This window comes from Rattus norvegicus, chromosome 2 (assembly GCF_036323735.1).
Source record: "Rattus norvegicus strain BN/NHsdMcwi chromosome 2, GRCr8, whole genome shotgun sequence".
NCBI lineage: Eukaryota > Metazoa > Chordata > Mammalia > Rodentia > Muridae > Rattus > Rattus norvegicus.
Genome location: NC_086020.1, coordinates 37,709,712 through 37,734,987, shown reverse-complemented (window position 1 = coordinate 37,734,987; position 25,276 = coordinate 37,709,712). Strand labels below are relative to the sequence as shown.

The following is a 25,276-nucleotide window of genomic DNA, read 5'->3' as shown; positions in this document are numbered from 1 at the left end:
GAACTACACTTCAGGCGTTATGTTCGCTCAGGAGTGCCTCTAACTGCTGCCAACATCTGTAGTTCTTTCCATGAATCTTCTGGGTCCGAATGAGTGGCCCTCACACCAGCTGGAAGGCAAGCTCTTCAGGGAAGCAGCGGGGCAGTCTACAGCCGCTAGTAAGAACTCTGTTACTTCACCAGTTACTTCAAGGCTGCGGATAACATAGAATCTTTTAACTGTAGACAGAGTTGTAAGTACAGATACCCACGGTTGTCCAGCCTGTCATTTACCACTAAATGGATAGGAAGTGATGTACTTAATGCAAGGAACGAAGAAAAACAAACCTTAGAGCTTGTAGATAACAGATCCCAGAAGAGAATGGGAAACCCTGGGAGCAGGCCAGTCAGCTTAAAAATGGCAGCTTCCAATAATTTTGCTACAGACAGAAATCTTGTAAACGTGCAAACTCTGTCTGCATTTGGTGAAAATGGCATAAAACTGGGCCATAACAAAATGAATCAAATACCATTTATCTACTTAAGTTGATATGTTTACCAGTTAAAATAATAAATGCAAACTTTACAGAATGCTGGCTGTATCTACAGTCCCTGCTAAAAAAAAGGATATTGTTTGAACTGCACTTAAATATTATTGATAATCAGATACATTAAGGGCTACACGTGATCTGAGAAAACATAGCATAATATTTCATAAGCAAGAGGCGCCAAGGCTCCGAGAAGCTATCGACTTTGCTGGGGGCTCCACAGGGGAGAGAACGTGCTCAGAGTGGTACGGTCAAAGGCTGCACAGAGGTGAGAGGAGACAGAACGTAGTCAGGGTGGTTCAGACCCAGGCTACAGAGTTACAATATGAGCACTTCTGGACAGTTATTACTAACCAAAGTTTTCTTTCCATTTCTTTTGTATTGCCTACAAAGAAATTTCATGAATTTTACTATTTCTACCTCAGTCCAACAACAAGAACAGTAACTTCTTATTTTAGTGAAATGACTTTACTCAGATGAGATAGTTCATAAGGTATACTAATATTATGGGGAAACTTATTAATACTGTTAGGATTATTTCTGGGGAAATGACCAGTCCATTGAAATCGTGTATTTTCTGGAGCAGATTGCTGAATGAGAAGCTGACTGTATGTGACACTTCTGGATCAGTAGCTTTGTCACAACTGGAAGGAAAAATAACCCTCATATGTCAATTTACATTTTCTTAAGATTAGCAGAAGTAAAACTTATAAATGAGATGAACTATTCATTTTCAGCTGCCATCGCTAATAGTGTTACACTCACAATGGGATGAGGCCATTTATGTAGTATTCACGATTTCTTTTTAAGCTTAAAATTAAAAAAAAAAAACCAACAACTTAAATTTACTTGCATGTGTGAATCTTTGTGAGCATCTCCACAGGTACCACATAAGTCAGATGAAGGTATGGGGTCCTTCGGAGTTAGAGTAACAGGGCAAGAGGGGTTCATGAACCCCCAGAGAGGGTGATGGGAACTAAACTAAGGTCCTCCCTAGGAGTGGCAAAAGTGTGCGTTTAACTGTGGAGCTCCCTGCTATTTGTAAAAAAGTATTTTAAAAACGACATTTATTTTTATTAATCCAAATAATATTTTATTAATTCAGATAACTGAACTTCCACAAAGTAAGCATAGACAAAACAATTCCTTAAAAATCTCAAAGTTCTGTGCTTTAGTTCAAACAACTGATAACACTCTAAACAAGATTACGTTTCTATGGGCTGGGAGAGTAGCCAGTTTGTGGAAGAGCGGAAGCTGCACGTACGTCAGTGTGAGGGAGCGGTGTGTGGAAGGCTGTGCTGCAGCTTCTCTGCAACCTGAGCAGAGAGAGACGAGGGTGTTAGGGGACTTCCCAGGCGTCCCTGAGGCAATCAGGAAATGTCAGTTTGGGTGCTGGGTAAGGGGAAAATTGGTAAAGCTCTCGGCCTGCAAGGCCACGTGTATGTATCTGATTTTATGGCCATAAATTTGCCCAGCACAAGTGTACTTACCAATCGGAAGATGTATTAAGTGCAGCATAACAAGGCACTCAGAAACTCTGGAGCTGTCCTATGATAACAGGTTGGTTTTCAATGCTTTTATGGCACAGTAAGTTAACATGCTGGCATTAGGGAATACTAGATGTTAAACTACACTGATGACCATGAAGTTAAAAATGTAAGAAACACTTAAATCCGCTAACATGTCACTGAACATTCTTATTTATATACAAACTTCATTACTATACAAAGGCTTTCATGGTGCTACCTCCAAGTCTTCAATTTTAAAAAGTACGGGATGAAAATCTTAGTTTAAAAATTCTCACAGTGCTACTAAGATCTGTGACTGAAGTGAAAGAGAAAATATCAACATTGATTATCCACGAAGCCAGAAGTTCAGTGTGAAACTCACTCTAAAACCCTTTCAGAAAAAATAAATATATATGCAAACATTCATTAAAAACTGCCATAATACACATATATGCAAGTATTGCATACACTGGACATAGTAGAAATCAGTTGTAATGAGGACTTTGCTGTTACCACACAGAGAGCCCTGTGTTTGAGGTATCGCCTAAGATATGCCAATGTGGCCCATTTGTAGATCAACCCAGCATCTACCCTAATAGTCTGGACCAGCACAGAATCTCCCTGCCAGACTTTCTAGTAAGCTAGATGATTGTTTTAAAAACAGGGCTGTTTTAATTGTTGTAAAATCATGGGAGGCAAGTGCCAGAAACAAGCATTTCATAAAACAATGACACTGTTATAAATACTTTCATTATTATCTTCTGTAGATCCCACTCATTTAAAAACTTACTATTTAAGATCAGTAAAGTGGTTTTATCCTCAGTGATGTTATTTAAAAAGTCTAGAGGTTTAAAACAATAGTGAAGAGCTTCACTATTCCATACATTACAGAGTACATAAAGCTATTCAGTATCAAGAGCGAATCACTACCGCCGAGGCAGCTTTACCACTGGAAGGCAGACAAGACTCAGGAGCTGCCATGTAGATTACTCCTTTGATCGCAGGAAAGCCTCGTGCTAATTAACTTACCGAGACAGCTAGACACCGAGACACAAACAGCCAAAGTGATGTGCTGTGAGTGCACACATCTAGACTTGGGACAAGCTGTCAAGTAAGGAGATGGGTTTAATACAGACGGGCAGGGAGGGAAGGGCCCCAGGAGGTGAAAAACGTCTTTATGGAAGAGGCTGGGATTTTTCTGCAAAGCGTAATTATATAGCAATTCCAAGGAAGGTTCAATACTTAAAAAAACTGAATTCTTCAATTTCCTGAGTTAGGCCCAAGACTCTGTTACTTTTTGGTGACTTCAGAACGGTTAGGGGAAGAACGCTTTTCCTTTTTTCTCTTCTTTTTTTCCTTTTTGTGATGTTTTCCTTTTTTGGATTTGTTCTTTTTTTCCTTTTTCTTTTCTTTTTTCTGATACTTCTGTTTCTTTTGTTTTGAAGAGTCCTCTTCAGTGGTGCTGGAGTTAGACCTATGGGCAAGAACACACCGTGACTGGCACTGCAGTTAGGACTAGAGTCTTCAGCTGCACAGGACCTGAGCTGCCTCAAGCCTTGGGAGGAGGAGTAAACACAGATACTAAAAAGTTGCTTTCTAGTTTCATTAAATGCAGCATTCGGTTTTCCCTGCTTGCTCACAATTGCCGATGAAGCTACGGTCTCCATTCTGCTCGACACTAGGGAATTAAGGTCCATTTCTGGGCCTGTCGCAGGCTTGCAGACTGTGCTGCCTGCCCTTCAGAATCTGACAGAGGAAACTGAAGTGGAGCTCACTGACCTCATGCAGACAACCCACTCGTGTATGTAATAACTTGTTAGCATGTTCTCTTAAGTCACAAAAGGATGCAATTATGGCTCCGTATAAAGAGGATCCTAATTGTTCTTCAGTGTGAATGAGTAAGAGCTAAAAATTAACAAAATAAAAGCACTCCTGTAATTCCTGTGATTTTTCATGATAATGAACTTGCTCTTCCTGTTTGCAGAGTGATAGAAACGAGCACTTGTATTTCCAAGTGATTTTTATTAGTTATAGAAAGGGAGGTTTTAAAATGAATACTTTCATGTAGGTGAAGGAGGACGATTTATTACTATATTCTTCTAATATTTTAACATGAAATTGAGAGGGAGCACCCATAGAATTTCCTTCCCTCATCTGGGCATGTGGAGTCGGAGTGGGGACTAAAAAATAAAAAAGAAAAAGGTCATCTTTTCAGATCTCATCATGTAAAGTACAGCATTTTACCTATGTCCAAACTAAAAATATATGACAACACAGAAGCTGAGTTAATTTAAGTTGCAGCAGGCATCTTAAAAGTTATCCATACAAGTAATAGTATGTGGACTGAGCGGGTTGTATTTATATATTTAGGAGTCTATTTATCACCTATCATCCAACTATCTATCTATTTATCTATCTATCTATCATCTATCTATGTATCCACATAAAAATATAATATTTGAAAGTTTAAAAAAAAGAAGCCTTAAGTTTGAGAGTGAGTGGAGGGGTGTATGGGGGGTTGGAAGGAAAAGGGAAGGGGGAATTATGAAATTATGTTGTGGTGCTTTGAATATGCTTGGCCCAGGGAGGGTCACTATTTGGATGTGTAGCCTTGTTGGAGTAGGAAGTGTGTCACAGTGGGCATGGGCTTTAAAACCGTTGTCCTAGCTCCTTGGAAACCAGTCTTCTCCTAGCTGCCTTTGGAATAGGAGGTGGAACTCTCAGCTCCTCCCGCACCACGCCTGCCTGAACATTGCCATGCTCCCACCTTGATGATAACAGACTGAACTTCTGAACCTGTAAGCCAGCCCCAGTTAAATGTTCTCCTTTATAAAAATTGCCTTGTCACAGTGCCTGTTCACAGCAGTGAAACCCTAACTAAGACATATGTCTTAGATAAAAAACTGTTTAAAAGCTAGCTCCACAATGTAAATATTAGGACTATAACCCAAACTAAGAAACTGCAGAACAGACATAGGGGCGAAAGTGAACTCATAAGCCTGCAGGGTTCAAGGATCCCTGTCTCTGACCCCAAGCTTCCCTCACATCTTTCTTTTTATCTTGCTGGCCTACTTATTTGCATCCACACGTGTTCTTCTAGGCCTGTGCATTTTTCTTTAGTTGTTTTAGTCCTGGATTCTTAGGTTTAAGGCAAAACTAAGTTTGAGAATAGCACACTATTAGGTAGCTATCTCTACATGCATGAAGAAGTGTGGGTTTCAGGGCCTAAGGCTTGGCATAGACAGGTCTGAATGTGTGTGTGTGTGTGTGTGTGTGTGTGTGTGTGTGTGTGTGTGTCTGTATATATGCATATGTGTGTATATATGGGTATACCCATATGTTATATGGACACACAAATATATCAGAACCTGAAACACAATATAGCCTTGTGTTTCCTGTAAGCAATCCAGCCTTTTGCGTTAGCACAAATAATAATACACCAGTCAGAAACCTGAGCTCTATGCTCCTAGTATAGACTATTTAACTCCCAACACTTGAAAGTGAGCTGTTTTCTACAATTTACAAATTTTCTGATGCATTAAAATATACATAATCAAGTACATTATAAAATTATAAACAGGCAACACCTGATTAAAAAGAAATTCTGAGAGAATAAAGTCCAGACCAGCCCTTACTATGATCAAGTGCTTAAAACATGTCTACTTATTTTAGTATGAGACTGTACTTAATAACCAGGGGTGGAGCTGTCTCTTACTGAATTTGACCAATTTCTTTAATGAGTCATTAAAAGTCTTACCAGACTAAATTTCCAAAAATGACTAGTGAGGGTTGTGAAAGTTCTGAAGAAAGTCCGGGCTTATAAAACTCTATTAAATTTCATTAGTAAATTAATTAATTTATTAGTCATGGTATTGATAGGAGAATATGGGTATTTAGAACCCAATTTTAAAATGAGCACAAACTATAAGTGAAGAATTTAGATGTGTACCCAGCTAAGATCAGCTCTTGTTATCAAGGCAACATGCAGAATACAAACGTACAAGGGAAAGGGGTGTGGTTACTGCTCAGGACCTGATCTGCTCCAGAGAATATGGGACTGAGCAGTGACTTCATTTCTGGTTTCTATTTTCTAATGTAGAGGATACTTGCTATTTTACTAAACTAAACATCTCACTCTCATACAGAAAGCACTGACAATAAGCACTCATTAACAGGACTCCATGGAAAATGAAATTTGTAATCCTTGCTCAGCTAACAGCTTCCAGTTTTCTTTTCCAGCAAGTAAATAATCCATTAAAATGTACCTTTTCCTCTTTTTTTTCAATTTAATTTTCTCCCTGCTTTTTTCCTTTTTCTTCTCTTCTTCTTCATTTATTCCTGTAAGGAAGAAGGTAAGGGGGAAAACCAAGTCACTATGAGTCCTTGTCCTAGAATGTTGTGTGTGTGCACTCACGGATTTTAGTTTATAGCTTAGAAGGACAAAGACAACAAAGACAGGAGTAAGAAGTAAAAGCCACCAAAGGCCTCCTAGATGGCTTCTTTCATGAATGGTAAAAATAATGTAATGGTAAGATCTTCAGCTAGGATACCTTGGAAGATTCCACTAGCACATAAACTTTGTCTTAACAAATTTAAGGACGAGATCCTATTGGGCACCTTGTTGACTGCAATGAAATTAGTACCGAGAGGAAAACAGGAACACTTACAAAAATCAAACAACGGACCCACGACCCAACTTCTGTGTCACAGAGGAAGAGGAGTCAAAGAAACGTGAACATGAAAAGCACACATGCAATGGGCTTCGGCCGGAGCAGCTAAGGAGGAAGTTCATGGTATTAAGCATCTGAGGTAGCCCAAAAAGACAGACTCTGAGACAGCCCCGCTGGCCTCCTCTCATTGAGCTGCTTCTCTTACCCTAAGTGGCAATGACACAAAACTTACTGTTTAAAGCTCTCTAAAGTGTATGTAATCGTGTAAACTTCATGTTTATGCCACTACAATAACAAGGCTTTTATACTCAAGACTATAAAACGAAAGAGAGAGATGCTCCTTTTACAGTCAATTGCGGCTGGATTTTGTTTTGCTTTAAAGTAATATAAAAGCTTCTTATATTAATCTTTTAATGATTTTAAATGTTACTTTTGCTTATGTGACTGTATGCCTTGTGTGTACATGCTGTGGAAGCCAGAGGAGGTAGACTTACAAGCAGCTGTGAGCTTCCTGAGGTGGGAGCTGAACTCAGTTCCCCTGGAACCACAGGCGCCCTCTTACTGCTGAGCCATCTCTCCCACTCTCCCACCCCACTTAGGTAAATCTTGGTGAGAGTATGTCCAAAAGCAGAAAAGAAATTCCTGAGGCTTATATATTGGTAGACTTAGAATTCTTGCTTGCCTATGCCTAGGATTCTTTGTGTTCTTACTATTGCTGGCAAGTTACCGATTGTCTAAAATCTCTGCTATTTGTCAATGGGACCTGACAATCCAATGTTTGTGCTATACCTGTGTAATGGGCATCAGACGAGGAAAAAGCAAAAACGCCAACTATGGACGCTGGCTGACTTGCCTCCTGGTCTCATAACTGATTACTGATCTGTCAATGACTTCCATCAAAGCCGATGTTCTCACCTATGCTGTAGCCCTCGCATGCAACAGGAAAGACACCTCTGTGAGGAGCAGTTACATAAGCGTTCAGTGACTCAGAAGAGGACAATGGAGAGAAGCCACGGCTTACTTTTCTCCTGCAGAGCCTGAAGCTTGTTCAGCTCCTCGCTTTCTTCGTCACTGTCCTCACTGCTTGTGCTGCTGACGTCCAACACAATGTCCCTTTTGGGGTCTACCCGAAGAAAATTGCGGCACTCAAAAGTCAGATGACCAGCTAAATAAGGAAAACAAGAAGGAAAAAACTACATCCGCATCTGTGCTCTTTGTTTCGCTACGCCACAGTAGGCAACCGAGTACGTTCAGTAACACCAAAGCCTAACTTGTGTTTGGTGAGGGCGGTTTAGTACTATTCCCTATGTTTTTTGAGTGAATACGCTCTTCCAGCAGAACTTTTCCCATCTTCATTGGAAATTTTTTTTTAATTGGATATTTTCTTTATTTACATTTCAAATGTTATCCCCTTTCCCGGTTTTCCCCTCCAGAAACCCCCATCCCATCCCCCCTCCCCCGGGCTTCTATGAGGGTGCTCCCCACCCCCGCCACCCCGCTCAGGGGTAAATAACAACATCCTCTTATACAAGAAACTTTATATTTGATCTCCTCCCTGCAGCTTTTCCTCCTCAGCTTGACTATTAACTCATGCAGTTACAGCTATCATCTAAGTTGCCACAACGGGTAAGCATCAACCCCTTTAAAGGATTCAAAAACTAATATTTAAATTCTGATATCAGTTTGCCTAAAATTGTTCTAGTAAGGAAGCTTCGATAATTGTTCACTGTGATGGCTATTGCTGATTTGATCTCGGGAGGATCGAGGCTCACCTGAAAACAAGTCTCTTGCCTGCTCTGAGGGCTTGGATTAGGTTAGCGGAAGTGGGAAGGCTCACCCTACACGTGGGTAGCAGCGTTCCTTGGGCTGGATCCTGGACTGAACAGAGAGGGCACAAAGGGGCCGACAAGATGGTTCAGTGGGTAAAGCCATTTGCTACTACTGAGCCCAACGATATAAGTTCCATCCCTGGGACCCACACAGTGGAAGAAGAGAACAAACTGCTCAAGTTTTCCTTTGGTGTCCACATGTTGCCATGGCACGTGAGTGATCACACACACATCTAAAGCAGAAAGTCAGCTTAGCAACGACATTCCTGACTGTGGATACAATATGACCAGCTGCCTCAGAACCTGCTGCCATGACTTCTCTGCCAGGATGAACTGCACCTCAAAACTGTGAGCCTAAAGAAACCCATCTTCCTGTAAGTATGCTTCCTGGCTGGGACTCTGTCACAGCAACCAGATAGTTAACTAGGGAAAGCATTTACTGTGTATTTTAGATATTTACAAATGCCATATACAAGAACAGAACTACTGTCTGTACCATGTCATCCACATGTTAACAATTTTTCACACTCACCTGGAATATTTTAAGGGAAACACAGGCATGAAAGCACAAGAGAGAGAGAGAGAGAGAGAGAGAGAGAGAGAGAGAGAGAGAGAGGGAGGGAGGGGGAGGGGGAGAGTGTTTGAGTGATCCTGTTAAACCTTCTGGAAGTTCTGCCTCGGTCCCATCCCATCCTGTCTTCTAAAGTACTTCCAGAGCTGGGATTACAGGTGTGGGTCCCTATGCCTGTGGTTTACATGGCACAACGGACTGACCTCACAACTTAGTGCACGCTGGGCAAATGATCTACTAGTAGAGCTATAGCGGCAGCCTCTGGAAGACTGCTTTTGAATAGCGATTTCTCAGCACTGGAGAAATAGTTCCTGTCTCAATGCAAACGGTACAGTTTGTTCCTTACACTTGCAGGGTACAGATTGGATGCCACGTCCTTATTGTTCTCACCTTGTAATTGCTGTTTTGCAGGTTCTCAAACACGAGTGGTCTTGCTAATTTCCCTAAGTGGTTAAGTGAAATTTTCCTAATTTCTGCCTCACAGGTGGGGCAGGGATCCTGGCTTTATGTAAGAGGCTCTGCTCTAGGCATCCTGCCACATCAGGGCTCTAGGGCTTAACTGCACACACTCTGATGGCATTTAGTGAATGTGTGACTCCCTGTACAGACAGCACTCGCCCTCTGCTTTCCCTTTAAGACCCTTTGCCTGCCAGCAGTTGGGTGGTGGCCTTTCCTTCTTTTGAGTTAGGTTTCTTGGGTTTGATTCTGTTATTATCACATTATTTCCCTCCAGTGCACTTAGCACAGACACGAGGGCTTTGCACTGTAGGCTGGCTTGCTATCGGGACCAGAATTCCTGACACAATCTCACTTTAGTCAAGTTAGCTTTATGCCCAAATGCCTGGCACTGAAATCAACATGTAAGAAAATGCTAAGGAGTCCTCACAGCTGGTCTGGCTTCAAATTAATGACAGTGACGTGGTAAATTGCTCGTGACACTGCAATGGAGATTGTATTTTGTCTGTTGCTGTTGTTTTTCTTACTAGGTGTAAGTGAAAGACGCTTAGGATATCATTGTGTCTCCAACTATTTGTCTCCTTGTGGCTTCTTTTCTAAATAGACTCTCAGATGATGAACGGTAAAGAGTTAGTAGAACGTAAGGGGCTAGGGAGTTAGCTCAGGGACAAAGCACTTGCCATTCGATTCGACTGTGAGGATCAGAGTTTGGATCCTCTAAAACTATAGCCATTGTTAAAAACAAAACAAAAAGGTCAGGTGGGCATGGTGGCCACCTGTAGTCCTCTGACACCAGACACGGGGGATCCCTGGGGCAAGCTGGCTAAGTAGAGTAGCCAAATCATCAGACTCCTAGTTAGTGACAGGTGGGGTTCAGTACGGCACACCCCAAATATGGGTTGTACCTTCCCATAAGTTGTCAGGATGCAAGACAGGGGAAAAAGGTGCCAGCCTACAGAACTTCTCTCCACCTCCTGTCTGTGGTGAGATGAACACACACATCCTCCATCTTACTTTGCCTTAAGGTGGGCTCGGAGACAACAGAGCCCAGGAGACCATGAGCTAAGGAGAAGCAATCCCTCCCATTCTGTTGTCTCCTCAGGCATTCTATCACAGTGACCAGAAAAGGAACGGTGCAATGGCTAACTGGACGCTGAGTGCCCAGTCTCTCACCGAGGGGGAGGTCAGCAGCCAACTGAATGAAGCAAGTGCCCTCCTAAACGTGAAGTAATATTATTTATATGTAAAAATCACACTCAAAGGGATCAACAGACACAAAATGAAACAACCCAAACCACCAAGCTTTCAGAATAAAGCCTAAGGGTAAATCTTCGCCATTTTGGGTTTGTCAATAGACTCTTAAATGTGACTCCAAAACAGAAAGCACCAAAGAGAAAAAGACAAAACTTAATTTTATCGAACTTAATTTTCTCTTGCAAAGAGCATAGGAAAGGGAAAGATAACTTAGAGAATGAGAAAAATACTTATAAGTATGTTACATCTACTAACTGCATGTAAGGGACAACAAACTCAATGACATAGTCTTTTAAAAAAATGCCGAGATGAATATCTTCAGAAAAGAAATACAAATGGCCAAAAAAACATACGAATAGCTGCTCCAAGTTATTGCAGAATAGCAAACCAAAATAATAAGGAAATAAACTTCACAGCTTCAGTATGGTTTATATTCTCTTTGTAAATGTGTATGTAACCTTCATTCTATACCGACAACTAGTTCTTCGCTCTCTGGACACTGAGTATCACAGAATTAAATTCATGTCTGAGTTGTAGTTATTCTTGTTGTGTGCTTGTACATTTGCACCAAGGTGTGCATACAGAGGTCAGGGGGTAACTGTGCAGAGTCAGGTCTTTCCTTCTGCTTTATGTGCATTGTGGGGATGGTCAGACTGCTATGGCTTGGGTGGGGGGCATGTTATCCATCGAGACATCTTGGGGCCCAGTCTGGACACTTTGTAGGCTTAGTGCAGTTCAGTCTCACAAGTTCCCCAACTTCAGATGTGAATCACGAATATAGCCTACTCACAAAGACTGCCCAAAGTAAAGTCACAGGGTTCCCAAAAGTTCCTCAGATCCAGTAATTCACTGCAATGGCTGACTCAGTGGAAGGAAGCAGATAACTTAACATTTGTACTTTATTATGAGGTACTCAGCTTACGAGTAGCTAAAAGGAAGATATGCACAGGGAAAATCTGGGTGTATCTGTGGGTGTGGCCCCTTTCTGGGTGTGCCATCTTCCCAGAACGTCCGTATATTTATAAGCCTAAAAGCTCTTAGAAACTAGTTGTTTAGGGTTGTCTATGGATTTCCATTGGACAGGCGTGTTTAATTAAATTGCTGACCCTGGGTGATTGATGTCACCTGTATGTACTCTCCCTTCCCTGAGGGCTGGTTTCAACATTCTAAATATCCATGTCGTCCTCTGGCCACAGTGTCCAGATTGAGTTTACTAAGAGTCATAAGAAAAACCCAGGTTTGACTGGAAAACATTTGCTGTGAGTAACAAAAGATGCTGCCATTTGCTTTTCACTTGGGAAATCTGAGGGTTTTCACCCCATCTGTATTTGGAACTGGGGAAAATGGTCAGATATTCTCATCAACACCCATCCATAGATTTCATCAAATTGGAAAAGTAATAAATGCCAGTGAGGATGAGGGAACGTGGGAAGCCCTATTTATTATTAGTAAGAATATAAAGTATAGTCAGTGTGCAAAAGTTAGAGGGCTTCTCAAAAAGTCCACAAGGCAATTCAATAATTCTACTCCTAAGAATATTTCTACAGAAATGGAACATATATATTGAGAAAGGTTAACATTTTACAGTTGATACATGTGGTGGTTTGAATAGGAATGGCCCTGGTAGACCCATGTGTTCGAATTCATGGTCTGTGGGATGATGTCACAGGCGAGGCAGGTATAAGATAGAAGGAAGCCTGTCATTGGACGAGAAGGAAGGATGGGCGGGAGAAAAGTTCGAAGGAAAAGGAGGTGACTGGAACGGAAAGGAGGAAGAGACAGGAGGGAGAGGGAGAGAAGCTATGGCAGGACAATATGGCAGGTGACGTTAAGATTCTGCTCTGTGTATTTACAGGTTGTTATTAATGTTCTTAAGGGATGGCTGGTACTGGGCTTTGTATGTTTAGGTGGGCAATTATATCTTATCAATTGGATCAAAGGTTATTGTGCTGTATGTTCTTTCGTGTGTGTAGATTTAAGTGTAATGGAGTGTGGGGCGGCTGGTCTGGGCCACCACGGAGTTGGGATGTGTGTTTCTGGCATGGAAACCTGCCTTGGGAACTAGATAGGTAGAGAGATTGCTGACAGCTCAGAGAGAGGCCTTTGGCAGTGTGATAGGGGATGGAGCAGAGCAGGTGAGACACTTTGCTGACTGAAAATTAAGATACCCAACAGATATCTTGGGGCACCGTGGTGCCAGACCTAAGCAAGGTAAAAGACAACCTTATATTTTTTATTTTTTATATTTTTACAACAACAATGGCCCATAGGGAGTGCCAAAATTAGGGGGTGTGGTCTTGTTGGAGTAGGTGTGGAGGAAGGGTGTCTTTGTGGGGGAGGGGTTTGAGGTCTTAGAATCTCAAGCCAGTTCTCTCCTGCTGCTGCCTTTGGATCAAGATGTGGAACTCTGGGCTCCCCCTCCAGCACCAGGTCTGCATGCACACTGACATGCTTTTCATGGTGAGAATAATGGATTAAACCTCTGAAACTGTAAGCCAGTCCCAATTAATATTTTATGTATGAGAGCTGCCCTTGGTCTTGGTGCCCCAATTAAATGCTTTCCTTTATAAGAGTTGCTGTGGTCTATGTAGCAGATGAGCGGTTTGGTCTTCAGGGGGGTCCCCCAACAACTGGAGCAGGGGCTGTCCCTGAGCCTGTTGCCTGCCTGCCTGCCTGTGGATCCCCCACCCCTAAATGGCTGGCCTCAGTGGGAAGCCAAACAAAAGGAGAAGGTAGAATGGGGGAGGACTTGCACGAGGGGTACTGGGAGGAGAGGAGTGGCTGATACAGGGTTGCTAAGTAAGTAAATAAATTTAATAATAATAGAAAAGAGTCGCTGTGGTCATGGTGTCTCTTCACAGCAATAGAAACCCTCACTAAGGCAATATATTTTGCCACTATAGCAAGAAAACAGAGAGCGCCACACAGCATGAAATCTGGTAGCCAGAGTCTGAACTCCACTCTCCTACCCTGTAGTGAAAGTAAGGACCTACTATGGCGAGCCAGCGACCTGAAGTCATTACTCAGCACAAGCACACTAAGTACTCAGCAACCTGTATGAGGTTAGGTACTTGTGGTGGTTTGAATAGGCTTGGCCCCCATAGATTCCTGTGTTTGAATGCTTGGCCACAGGGAGTGACACTGTTAGGAGGTGTGGCCTTGTTGAAGGAAGTGTGCCATTGTGGGGGCGGGCTTTGAGGTCTCTCAAGCTCCTTCCAGTACAGAAGCTAGCCTCCTCCTGGCTGCCTGCAGAAGCTAGCCTCCTCCTGGCTGCCTGCAGAAGCTAGCCTCCTCCTGGCTGCCTTTGGATAAAGAACATGAAACTCTTGGCTCTGCCATCACCATGTCTGCCTACATGCTACCATGCTTCATGACATAATGATAATGGACTGAACCTCTAAAACTGTAAGCCAGCCCCAATTAAATGCTTGATGTATAAGAGTTGCCTTGGTCATGTGTCTCTTCACAGCAGTAAAAGTGTAATCAGTACAATACTGTAACTGTCATTTTGCAGAAAGAAAACCAAAGTACAGACTGGGTGAGCCACATGCCAACTACTGCACATCCAGTAAGTGCTGAGGCGGGCACCCGAGTCATCTGTGCCAGAACCACCAGACGCATCAATATTCATAAGAATCAAGATCAAGAAACCTTCGCAGAGTCTAACTGTGGTCTGTGGTACTTGTTGGTAAGTTTTTTCTAATGACAAAGTTCATAAATCAATTTCTTGGTATTCTTTGTTAAACCACTTGTATTTGCTAGAACATAACCCTTTGATGAACTGGGATATCCTAACAGTTCTGTGTAGCTGGCATGGATGTCAAACAACTTTAGAGACAGCAAGTGCTTCCAGGATAATTATTTATTGGTGAGGACTATAGAGCTGCTTGATGTAAGCTCCAGGAATGCTGTTTACAGAATAAAATCACATTTGTGATACAGTATGCAATCACACAGGCTTGGGTATACTTTCTATTCTATTAGATTAATCGCACTGAACTTATCATTTAACTCAACCCATGAGCAGCATTCTGGGACCAATCAAATCCTTATTCAAAGGGATACATTCAGGAAACATTAAATAATCATTTCAATGCCTTTACCTCTTCATCCAGTATCCAGAAAGAGAGAGATACTATATGTATATGATATATGTGTATATATGATATATATAGATATAGATATAGATATAGATATCACATACAAACATTATATACATACTTACATTTTTTAAAAAGATTTACCTATTCTATTTTTGGGGATGTGTGGCCTGCAAGTATGTATGTATGTGTACCATGTGTGTGTAGCAGTCAGAGAAGGATGCTTGATCTCTGGAACTAGAGTTTCAGTTGGTTATGAGTTACCACATGGGTGCTGGGAATCGAACCCCTGTCCTCTAAAGGACAAGTGCCCCAAAGTGCCTAGCCATCTCTCCAGCATCACATACTCTTCTTTATACATAGTCTTTTCCTTTTGTGTTTTCCATTATTTTAGTTCTATTTTCTCCAAACAGTCCACAGCCAACCCTTAGTATCTCACAGCATCTTCTCTAATTACCACATATCGAGTCCAATACAAACCCTAGGAAGGGCTCGGGGCCACCCACAGAAGTCAGGATGCCAAGTCATCCAGCCCCCAGGAAGCAATGGCCCTAGAAAACAATCACAGTAGACAGAATGTTGCTTTTCAGCACACTTACGGTAGCCACATTTTCTGCAGCCTGCTCGGACATTGTCCTTGTTGCAACCTGAAATACATATGAAAAACATGTGGGGAAATACATGTAAGTGAGAATAAGGACTTTATCATATGATTAAAAACCTAAGATAACCTTTTGTACTAAAATTCCTGGGAAAAACCTCTAATCTTAGTAACATTAGTATTTTAACGAACAGTCAACTCACTGAAAGTGAATTTACCCAAATCATTTGACCAATATTTTAAGACCATATTTTTTGCTAATTCAATAGGAACGCAGCACTATAACTGAGAACTTAAACATTTTAGGAATCCCACAACATGGGGGAAAAGGATCATAGGATACTACGGCTTAATGTTGAAATGTAATTAATTTATACTCAGCGTGTGTGTGTGTGTGTGTGTGTGTGTGTGTGTTTACATGCACTTACACATTAAGGTGCAACTAATGGGTTTTTTTTTTTTTTGTCTTTCAGAAAAAATAATTCCACCTTTCTCAAGAAAATTGGTGAAATTCCATCTATAAAATTCACTGTAATTCTAAGGTATTAAAAAACATTTAAATTCAGCACTTGAACTTTGCAACATGAAAACAAAGCAGTCACACATTCCAATTTGATAAAAATTTACAAATATTTCTGTGTGATCAGTACATACAGAAGGTGTTGAAGATATAAACACTAGGAATGAATGAAAACTGATCTTTAAGATTGTGATAAGATACACATGAAAGAAGGATTTTAATCGCTTCAGATGTACAGTTCAGCAGAATGGAGAGCGGTCACAATGATGGACAGTTCTCAGCTACTGTTCTCTGGGTGAGTAACTCTACTCACTAAACATGTGCATTTCTCAAATCTCAGCTACTCTAGTCTACCTTCTATTAGTCTACTCGTCCTTTGTAAAAGTCTGACACAATGTTTTCAAGAATCTAGCATAGGCTAGCAGGCACCAGAATTGTATTCTCTTTTATGGTTGAATATTCCATTGAATGTCACAATGAATCTTATCTTCTACCAGTGGCTTCTGTGAAGCCATGAGAGGCCCATGGAGCATCCTTCTGTTCTCTCAGGAAGGGGGTGTCATGTTCTAAGTCCTGCAAGTGGAGCGAGCTATCATTTCCCATGTAAGACTATATAGAAGATGTAGAGAACGGATAGAAAATAGCAGTAATTGTAAGTGAAAGTAATTCTTAAACTATTTCTTTACCATGATAAAACTGAAACACTAGTTAGTTCTTCCTACTTCTAGTTTGGGAACAATAATACACTCGATGAGCTGTTATGGTAAACACATCCTACAACACTGTATGTTTGAACAGCTCTACTGCTGCTGACAATTCTCAGAGAACCCTGGGAGAGCACACACAGCATGCCCCTGATATTGGAACTTTCCTGGAAACTCCACAGCACAGACGTTTGCAACATTTCCCTACTGTCAGCTAGTCTCTGAGTGACAGCTAGCCTCTGAGTGACAGCTCACCTTTCTGGTATCACTCATCACCCTGTGATACCTTCCTAAGAACTCACTAGTTACAGTTCTTCTGAAGCCTGCTTTCACCTCAAATTCTGTTGTCATTTTCAAGTATTTACATATTTAAATTAGAAAGGGCATCCCTGCTGAAGTTTTTAAGCATCTTGTACTGGTCCCTTCCCTATAGACTCTGTGTCTCTACTTTGCCCAGTGAGAATCCACACACCAAGTTAGTGGGATTCACAGTGGAATAAAACTGGATTAATCTAATCTAAGGCTTCTCCATTATGAAAATAACTGCGCATTGACAATAAAAGCTCAGAGAATATGGGTCAGTGTTAAGTTTGTTTCCATAGAAACCACAGATGTTGAATAAACTGCTTCATGCACCATTATTACTTCTGCAACAGACTAAGAGTAACAGACAGGTGTAAAACTGCCTTGCTTCAGCCTGTGCTAGAACTGAACTCATTCTTCACGTGCTTTGGAGTTTTAGAAGGGACAGAATATAAGGTTTCTCTCAGGTTAACAGAGACAAAACTTTTTATGACAAAAGAACTAAGCAGATCTCCCTACAAGACACTCCCTCACTGGCCTTTGGCTGAATTAAGATCCCAGCTTCATTTGTAGTTATTTGCAAGATGGCCAATGAGACCAAGACAAAAAAGACCTGAAAAAAAGTGATATAGTCATAGCTCTCTCTGTTGCCAAGATCTAGCATCTGTAATCTCAACATTTGGGAGGCTGAGGCAGGAGGATCGTGAGTTCAAGTCTAGTCTGGCCTGCATACATTGAGACCAGTTTGGGCTACCTGAGACCCTATTTGTGGGAGGGGGCGGGGCCCATCTTCCGAGGCACTGACGGCGGTGGCAGGTTGCTCAGTTTGGTTCGCTTCACCTTTTCTGTGAGCATTGCTAGTGAGGATTTTCTTCGATTCTCCTTGGCATCTTTCCTTTGCAGCTTAATCATTAGTTTCTGTTGTTCAGACAAGGGCTCTAGCTGGAGCAGTGGTACTGAAAAGTCCTTGTGAACCTGATTAACAAAGCCGCACTGTGAGGCCCCTTCCCCAAGCAGAGATCCCCTCTCCCTCCCATGTGCAGCGGCTTGATGTTCCTGGTTTATTTACCACTGCGCTTGCTTAGGCTGGCCAGTAATGCCTGCCCCTTCAAGTTCTCCTTTATAATCAGGACCTACAACCGGAAGGTCACCCCAGAAGCATAAAATAGGACCAGGTTGTGTGTGTGTTGGGAGACGGGGTAGAAGACAGTGGGCAAACTCAAAAACTTGAAAGTTTGTGAAACAATGCTTGTAACTCCCAGGAAGGGCATACTCCCCAGCACATTCTAGAGAACAACCAATGGCTACTAGGGAAAAGGCACGGAAACAGTGCGCCAGACAGTGTATGGATAAAGAAATAGGAATTAATCTAAAACACGTAGACGATGCCTACTTTTCTTTATATGTGAGATGCCCATTGAAAACGGTACCAGGATTCTTTCACCTATCAGAGGAGCACAGGTTTGAAAGACTTGAAGAGGCTGTTGAAAGGACATGGTCTGGAAGGGTCAGTGGGGTGTGAATTAGCTTCACACCAAGTCAACCACAAGGGCTTAATTCAGCAACCCCATGCCTGGGAACTCATACAGTTAGTTCACTTGCACAAATGCAAAACAACTATGTATAAAATTAACCACAGCAACAGTAACTTTAAGAACACAAAGAGTTTAAATATAAGTAGAATACTGTATAAATTATGGTTTGAAGGAAATGAGGCCAGTATTTAATGAAGGGTAACAATCTCTAACATACAGAAAGAAGAAACTATAGCAGAACTATCTGTGGTATTGCATTTATATACAAGGAAATTGAACTTTACTTAACTTTCTATTTCTTCTCTTCTATAGTCTATCATACCTATTCACAAATTCTTTAAACATTTTTGTTTGCAGGCCTTTTAATATATGTAAATTATATTTTAGTAAAGCAGTTGGCAAGGAAAAAAAGCAAACAACAGGAAGAGAAAAAAGGATTAGGGAAGAACAAGGCTGAGGCAGGAGGATCACAAGCTGTGGGGGTTACATAGAGGAAACATTGTTTCAAAACCTGGACCAGAAGGGCTGAAAGAAAGGGAAGGAGGAAACATGAAGAGATTCTCTTGGCTGCTCTGTCAAAATAAGGAGAAAACATCGGATTTGACATACATGCAGTTTGTACATTGCCAATCATTCCCAAGACAAAAATTAATTAATTTTGAAAGAAGATGTATAGAGCTGGCTGGCCAGTAACTTACTCTGCAGGATAGTTGGGCTTCACTGATAGTTGGGATAGCACTGTTCATGTCTCTAGCTCTCCATTGCTGAGATTCTAGCATGTATCCCACACGAGGCTCAAAGTGACCTCCAGACATGGAAAACTGTCAGGTCCCAAGGCCACCCCCCCCCCACCTCCTCAGCACAGGCTGGACATTCAAACATTCCTCAGAAACCTTGTTTCTACTTGCCAGGAAAAGCCATTACTTTCTTTTCTTTTTTTTCGGAGCTGGGGACCGAACCCAGGGCCTTGCGCTTGCTAGGCAAGCACTCTACTACTGAGCTAAATCCCCAACCCAAGCCATTACTTTCTTATCTACTCCTATAGGGTGTCGTTTCTCTCCATCCCCGCCCCCCCCCCCCCCCAGGCAATCAACAGAAATGCCATCTACTTCTCCATAACTTCAACAAGCCTCCCCTCCAACAGATAAGGGCCCCAACTAGTTCCCAGGCTGTTACAGCTAACTTGTCCACCCCACCCCTACCTCCCAACCCTTGCCCCCTCAACATAACCCCTTATAACTGGCAGGACTCTCCAACCATTTTTGCTACCTTCTCTGTCCCCACATCCTTGGCAGTCGGCTTCTCTCTGTCCTTGAGAGGTTGCCCAGGCAGACTCTCCCAGATGCCTCTTATCTATAAAAACCTTTCCCTGTAATCACAGAGCAGCCATTTAGGTGGTTTCTTTACTAAGCCCCCTCAAATGCCATATCAGCGATGAGTAGAACTTAGTTTCCTATTTTTTTTTTTTTTTTTCCACGTGGAGAGGTTTAATGAGAGAAGAAGAGGAGAGGAGAGGAAAGGCCGGCCATGAGCACGTGGAGGGAAGAGGTGGAGGACAGGGAAGAGAGGAAGAGCAGGGAAGAGAAGAGAACAAAGAGCTAGTTTCCTATTTTTATTGTCTGCCTAATACTCTGTAGAAATAATAATTTAATTCCAAAAGTAAGCAGTTAAAGCAACTAAGCTTTCTCTGCATCACTTAGCAACTGTATCACTTCTGCCAAGGGTGCCTTCTTTACACTTTTAATATGGTAATTCAGTAAGAGAGTGTTGGATTTGTCACAAGGTTTCCATTTGATAATCTTATCACTTAAGTTAACATACTTTGGGGGCTCCTTTAGTAGAATAGTAACTATTGAGGTTTCTTTCTTTCTTTTTTGAATATAGGAGTAGGAATGCCTGTATAAAACACAGTTCTGTCCTGTGAAAGTTGAATGCGAAAATAAAATTCCCAAGTGTTTAACCCTTCTACTGGTTTATACTAACAGTTGTAGATATACTCTCCTTTAGGGTCTTACATGGAGTAATGGAACTAATAGAAAACAAACAAACAAACCAGAAATTAGACATTTCTCACAGATTAAAAAGCTAACTGAATTTCTTGAAAGAGGGCCTGTTGTATAGTTTAAAATGCCTTCTTAATCATTTGAACTCTAAAAGAGAGATAAAACTAATCCAGTTAGAATCCCTTAAGCTACTGATATGAAATAGCTGATTTAGGCAAACATATAAAACTCTCCCATTTGCCTCACAAAATAATCTATGAGAAAAAGCTAAGATGGATGTGTAACGCCCACCAATCAGAGACTGCAGCTAGAGCAGTTAGCTTGAGGCCCGCCTGCTGTATTGTGAGTTTCAGGCAGATCTGAGCTTCACAGAGCAAGGAGTTACAGGGACAAGTTAGAAAGATCTGAAGTCTCCTTCAAAAACATGTTACAACTGCCTCCAAGTAAGAGATGAACAGCAGTCTGTGGTCTTTCCCAAACCTAAGATCCCTAACTTCCCTCTTTGATTTGCCTCAAATCAATGAGACCTTAACTGGGGAGGCCAGGTACCCATAAGTCCTGGTATATAATCTATTGTCTAATGAAGCAAGATTTCCAGCACTGGATTGTGGTTGTCATAAATGAGCTATAAATCCTGTAAATGAGTATAACTCTGAACTGGTATTAGAAAGGCCATAAAGATGAATGAAGCTCCTCGCTCCAAGAAGCTACCTCGTACTGGATTCCCTAGAGTAGTGTACATGTAGCTGTACTGCAGGACGGACTGTGTTGGGCAACATGAGAAACAGCATATAGTTTTGTTCATAAGCATAAAAAAAGTGGCAGACAGGTGGAAATCTAAGGCAGTTGTGCAATGGTCTCCAAGTAAGATGAGGACCCCAATAATGAAGGGATGACAAAGAGAGGTCAGAAAAGAGTTCAAGTCAGGTGGCTTTCTATTCCCCTGTCACTGGAGAATACATAAGAAGGGCAGGAAAAGGTAGAAGAGAATTGGGTCATGCTCAGAGGTACACACACCATTCTTGCACAGAAGGGAACTCAAATGTTTTAGAAGCTTGAAGAAATTCACGATACTGCCTCCCTAGTTATGGGGACAAGGAAAGCGCCTATGAAAGGTTAAGTGGCTTAAAGAGAATTACAAAATCCACAGATTGCTGTCTGCCCCTCAGGAATGATAGAATCAGACCTGATTCGTGAACATTGTTCCAGCAGCCATGTGAGAGAGAAAAGAAGTTACCTATAGTAAGGCTGAGGAATGAGGAAAATTGGCTATGGTATGACTTCCTTCTTCTGTTATGACTTAGCTACTGTCATCCTCGTCCCTGGCTACACGGACTTCACTGAGAGACGGAAAAAGGTCAGTTTTTGCTCCATCCTGCTCAGTAACACACATGGCCACTTGGGCCAGGTCAACTCTTGACGGAGAATGGTGACTTACTGACACGAGTTCAACAGCTGAGCTAAACTGAACAACTGTTAGAAGCAAAGAAATGTTGCAAAGAAAGTAAACCTCACCGAACCCTATGCTCAATGCCGTTTGTCAAATAACTAAGTGTCTAAGTTTTTTTCTACAGTCTTTAGCATCTCATTGTTACCTACATAATGGTTTAAGCTGGCATACAATACTGAGGGAACGGAGGTGGAAGCACGTGACCGCTGAAGCAGACAAGGCCGGTGGTTTGTGAAAAGCAGCCTCATTACTCTATAGTTATACCTTATAATAACCAGGCGTGAGTCACCCCAAGCTGGATCCATCACACCTAAAATAAAAGAGCATGACACAATACTTGTCCTTCTTGATGATCACCTCAATGGAGCCCCATTTCCCTTCCATGCGGCGTCTGGATCGATCATCCAAGAAATTACCTTAACACCTTCTATGTCTGCATTTTCTAAAGCAGTGGCATTGTGCATTTGAGCCACCTGTCAAGCCTATTATCTTGATTTTTTTTTGGTGGGTTTAAGCAGTTTATGTAAGTCGTTCCATCTAGCTTAATGACACAAATTATTATTATGCTTTGCAACATTATTTTGAATTGAAAGGTTAACATTTTTTTTTTTTTAACACTGGTTTCAAGTTTAAGAGCGTCTCAAACAAAGCTGGAAGAAAAGTCCATTTTGTCCCTTTCCTTAAGGAGCACATTCTCATTCCTAAAGTTTTACGGTGTGCCTCCTGGGGTGCTCATAGCACATGGGTGCTCAGAGCACCTGCTCGAATAATGAACAGTGATAGCAGGCCAACTCTGGGTGCAGTTGGGTGATGCAGAGGTCACCGGAGTCTCTCAAAGTGCCTAGACAAGTACTGTGCAGGCTCATTTTTCTCTGCTATCCCCTTAAATGCTCTTATTCCTAGACTCTAGTCACGTCTTCACACATCACCCACTGTGTCCATACAGTTCCTCATGTACTATCCCTTTATTGCTATAATAAGTGTTGTTTTGATTCTGACTTTTTGCCTAGTATCTGTTTACTCCCATGCTGTCTATTGGCCACTTCCATTCCTGTGTCAGATCCACCTTAACACAAGCTCCAGGCTGACCTCATTGCTGTCTCTCATCCCTGATCTTGAGGGATGTCTGCCCAGTTATGGAGCCTTCTCAATGAGCTAATGTCAAGAACCAGGTTCCACCATTTCCACCTCATCAAAGCAATCAATTCTTAATGATTCTACCACTACCAACACACCTACAAGTTAGCTGCTTCTCTTAATGGGACCACTTCCTCAATGGTAACATAATCCAGCAGAAACACCCTTAAGCACCAACAGTTCTCTAAGGTAACTAACTCTCCTCCAGGTTACTGAATTCTAAACATGTAATTTTTCTTAAATCTGTTAAGTGGTTGCCTGCTGTCTACTAACATCCTAACACTTTGTTTTTGCTTGTAAGGTCCTTCTGTCACAGGAAATCTATTGTGCCATGGATACCTTGGAGAACGCATTTGTATGCATAGTGGGGAAGAGCTTGGATAACCTACATTAGCTCTTGGTTTCTCCCTCTGTGAAGTGAGAATAGCATCAGCTATCTCACAGTAGTGGTTATTAAAGGAAAAAAATACAATGTTTGACATAGTATCAGGTATGTGGGTTACATAGTAAAAGTTAAGATACTTTGAATTATCTTTTTAGTTAATTTCTCATTTCTCTCAGGTTAGCTGATGGTTAGCTCTTCTATTTTCTCTTCCTTTCTATATCTGCTCCCTTTCCCTGCAGGTTCCCTGCCCTCTCACATTTTTTTTTGTCACCCCCCCCCCCCGCCCCCATCCCAGGAGCTGAGGACTAAACCCAGGGCCTTGCGCTTGCTAGACAAGCATTCTACCACTGAGCTAAATCCCCAACCCCTCTCATATTTCTTTAGCTCTCATCTGGAACATCCGTGGTTTGTCCTCTCTGAATCCTGTTAGGTGTCCTAACTGTTTTTGCTTGCCGCACCATTAGTTCCACTTTCTGCAAATTCCTCCTGTTCCCTGTTGAGTCCTAAGAGAGCAAGGGTGTCGTCTATCATGCTCGCCACCACACACATAATAAAGAACATACAGTCATCTCTCTTCTCACAGTTCCAGGTGTGCTCCTTTGCAAAGTGCAGAAATTAGGAAAGCAGCCCCACCCCCACCCTGCAACCGCTGGCTCTAGAATAAAGTTCAGAAAAGGCTGCCACAGAACAAAACCAGGGGTCAAACAGTAGCGGGAAGAGGTAGTTTTTTAAGCAAAGTTGGGGCTTCATAAATATTTTCAGGGCCTTTCCTACAGTACTATGCATTGTGAATCTTGGAGATGTAAGGTGGGTATATCTCTTAAAAACACCTGCCCGATATTAGGGTTTTTGCAGAAACACATTCTGACAAGGCCGGCTTGGGGAAGTTCTTGAGGCTCCCCAGTAAACTGGAGCAGCAAACAAAAACATCCCCGGAGCCCAGTGTGCCGTGTCTAGGTTAGAAACCTCTGAACACCAAAGTGGAACCTACAAAAGAATCTTTGATACAATTCAAGGAAGCGCCTTCTTGAAACTAAGAGGGAAACTGAGGCCCCAGAAGGGCACAGAAACCGGCCTACAGCTACACTGTAACTAAAGGCTGGAAGAGCTAGGACAAGCCCCAGGTGCACTTCTTGACTGGATGACTTTCACTACAATGTACCACCTGGATTCGCCAAAAGTTCACACTTCGAATTTTATTTTGAAATTCAGTGAAAGTTACAGTCTTACGGGCAACTTGTCCCCTTAGGCCTACAGTTCTCATTGTCACCAACTCTCTTGTCCCTCTTACAATACACTTTCCCTGTAATCCTGTGCAGTTTGGGCTTGCACAAGAATGACAGAGATGATCTTTCCCAGCCCTCTTTGAACTTGTAGTGTAAACTTTTTCATGTAAATCAACCGATTCTAAATTTTCAGGCCTTCGCCTGAATCCCCAAGTGCTCCCTGCCACCCCCGGTCCTGGACTCCCCTGCTCGCCTCATTCCTCTGGAGTGAGAGAGCCCTGCGGTTGATCTTCACCTGGGACTGCCATAATGCAGGTGAGTGGGGTCACCGGAGTCCTGAGCTTTCGAGATCGCGTTTCGTTCAGGTCCTTAGCGAGGACAACGCACTAGCAGAGGGATCTCTCCCACCCGGTCACTACAACTTCACAGGGCAGGAGAAGGCCGGATGCACATCCAGGGTTGGCGGAACTAAGAAGCTGCGGACCCAGTTTCCAGGGG

General features: G+C 42.1%; 1 protein-coding gene across 2 annotated transcripts; it reads right to left on the bottom strand.

Annotated features, from left to right (window-relative positions):
• Positions 1–1,596: 1,596 nt before the first annotated feature.
• Positions 1,597–25,276, bottom strand: Srek1ip1 (SREK1-interacting protein 1). Of its 2 annotated transcripts, none has more exons than NM_001008373.2 (5): positions 25,074–25,251; positions 15,514–15,561; positions 7,726–7,869; positions 6,300–6,372; positions 1,597–3,508 (listed from the first exon to the last, which is right to left on the bottom strand). In NM_001008373.2, exons 1-5 carry the CDS (start codon positions 25,084–25,086, stop codon positions 3,325–3,327), a joined length of 462 nt encoding a protein of 153 aa, NP_001008374.1. In that variant the 5' UTR covers positions 25,087–25,251; the 3' UTR covers positions 1,597–3,324. The 2 variants fall into 2 exon arrangements, with proteins under 2 accessions (NP_001008374.1, XP_063138101.1); XM_063282031.1 differs by having other exon boundaries at positions 3,289–4,214; positions 25,074–25,276.

Bases quoted from the DNA above. Each gene is read 5' to 3' on its own strand.
- Srek1ip1 (NM_001008373.2), bottom strand. The intron at 6,373-7,725 runs GTAAGCCGTGGC...TCTTCCTTACAG, and splicing joins TCAGGCTCTGCAGGAGAAAA to GAATAAATGAAGAAGAAGAG. The intron at 3,509-6,299 runs GTACATTTTAAT...TCTTGCCCATAG, and splicing joins TTGAAAAAAAAGAGGAAAAG to GTCTAACTCCAGCACCACTG.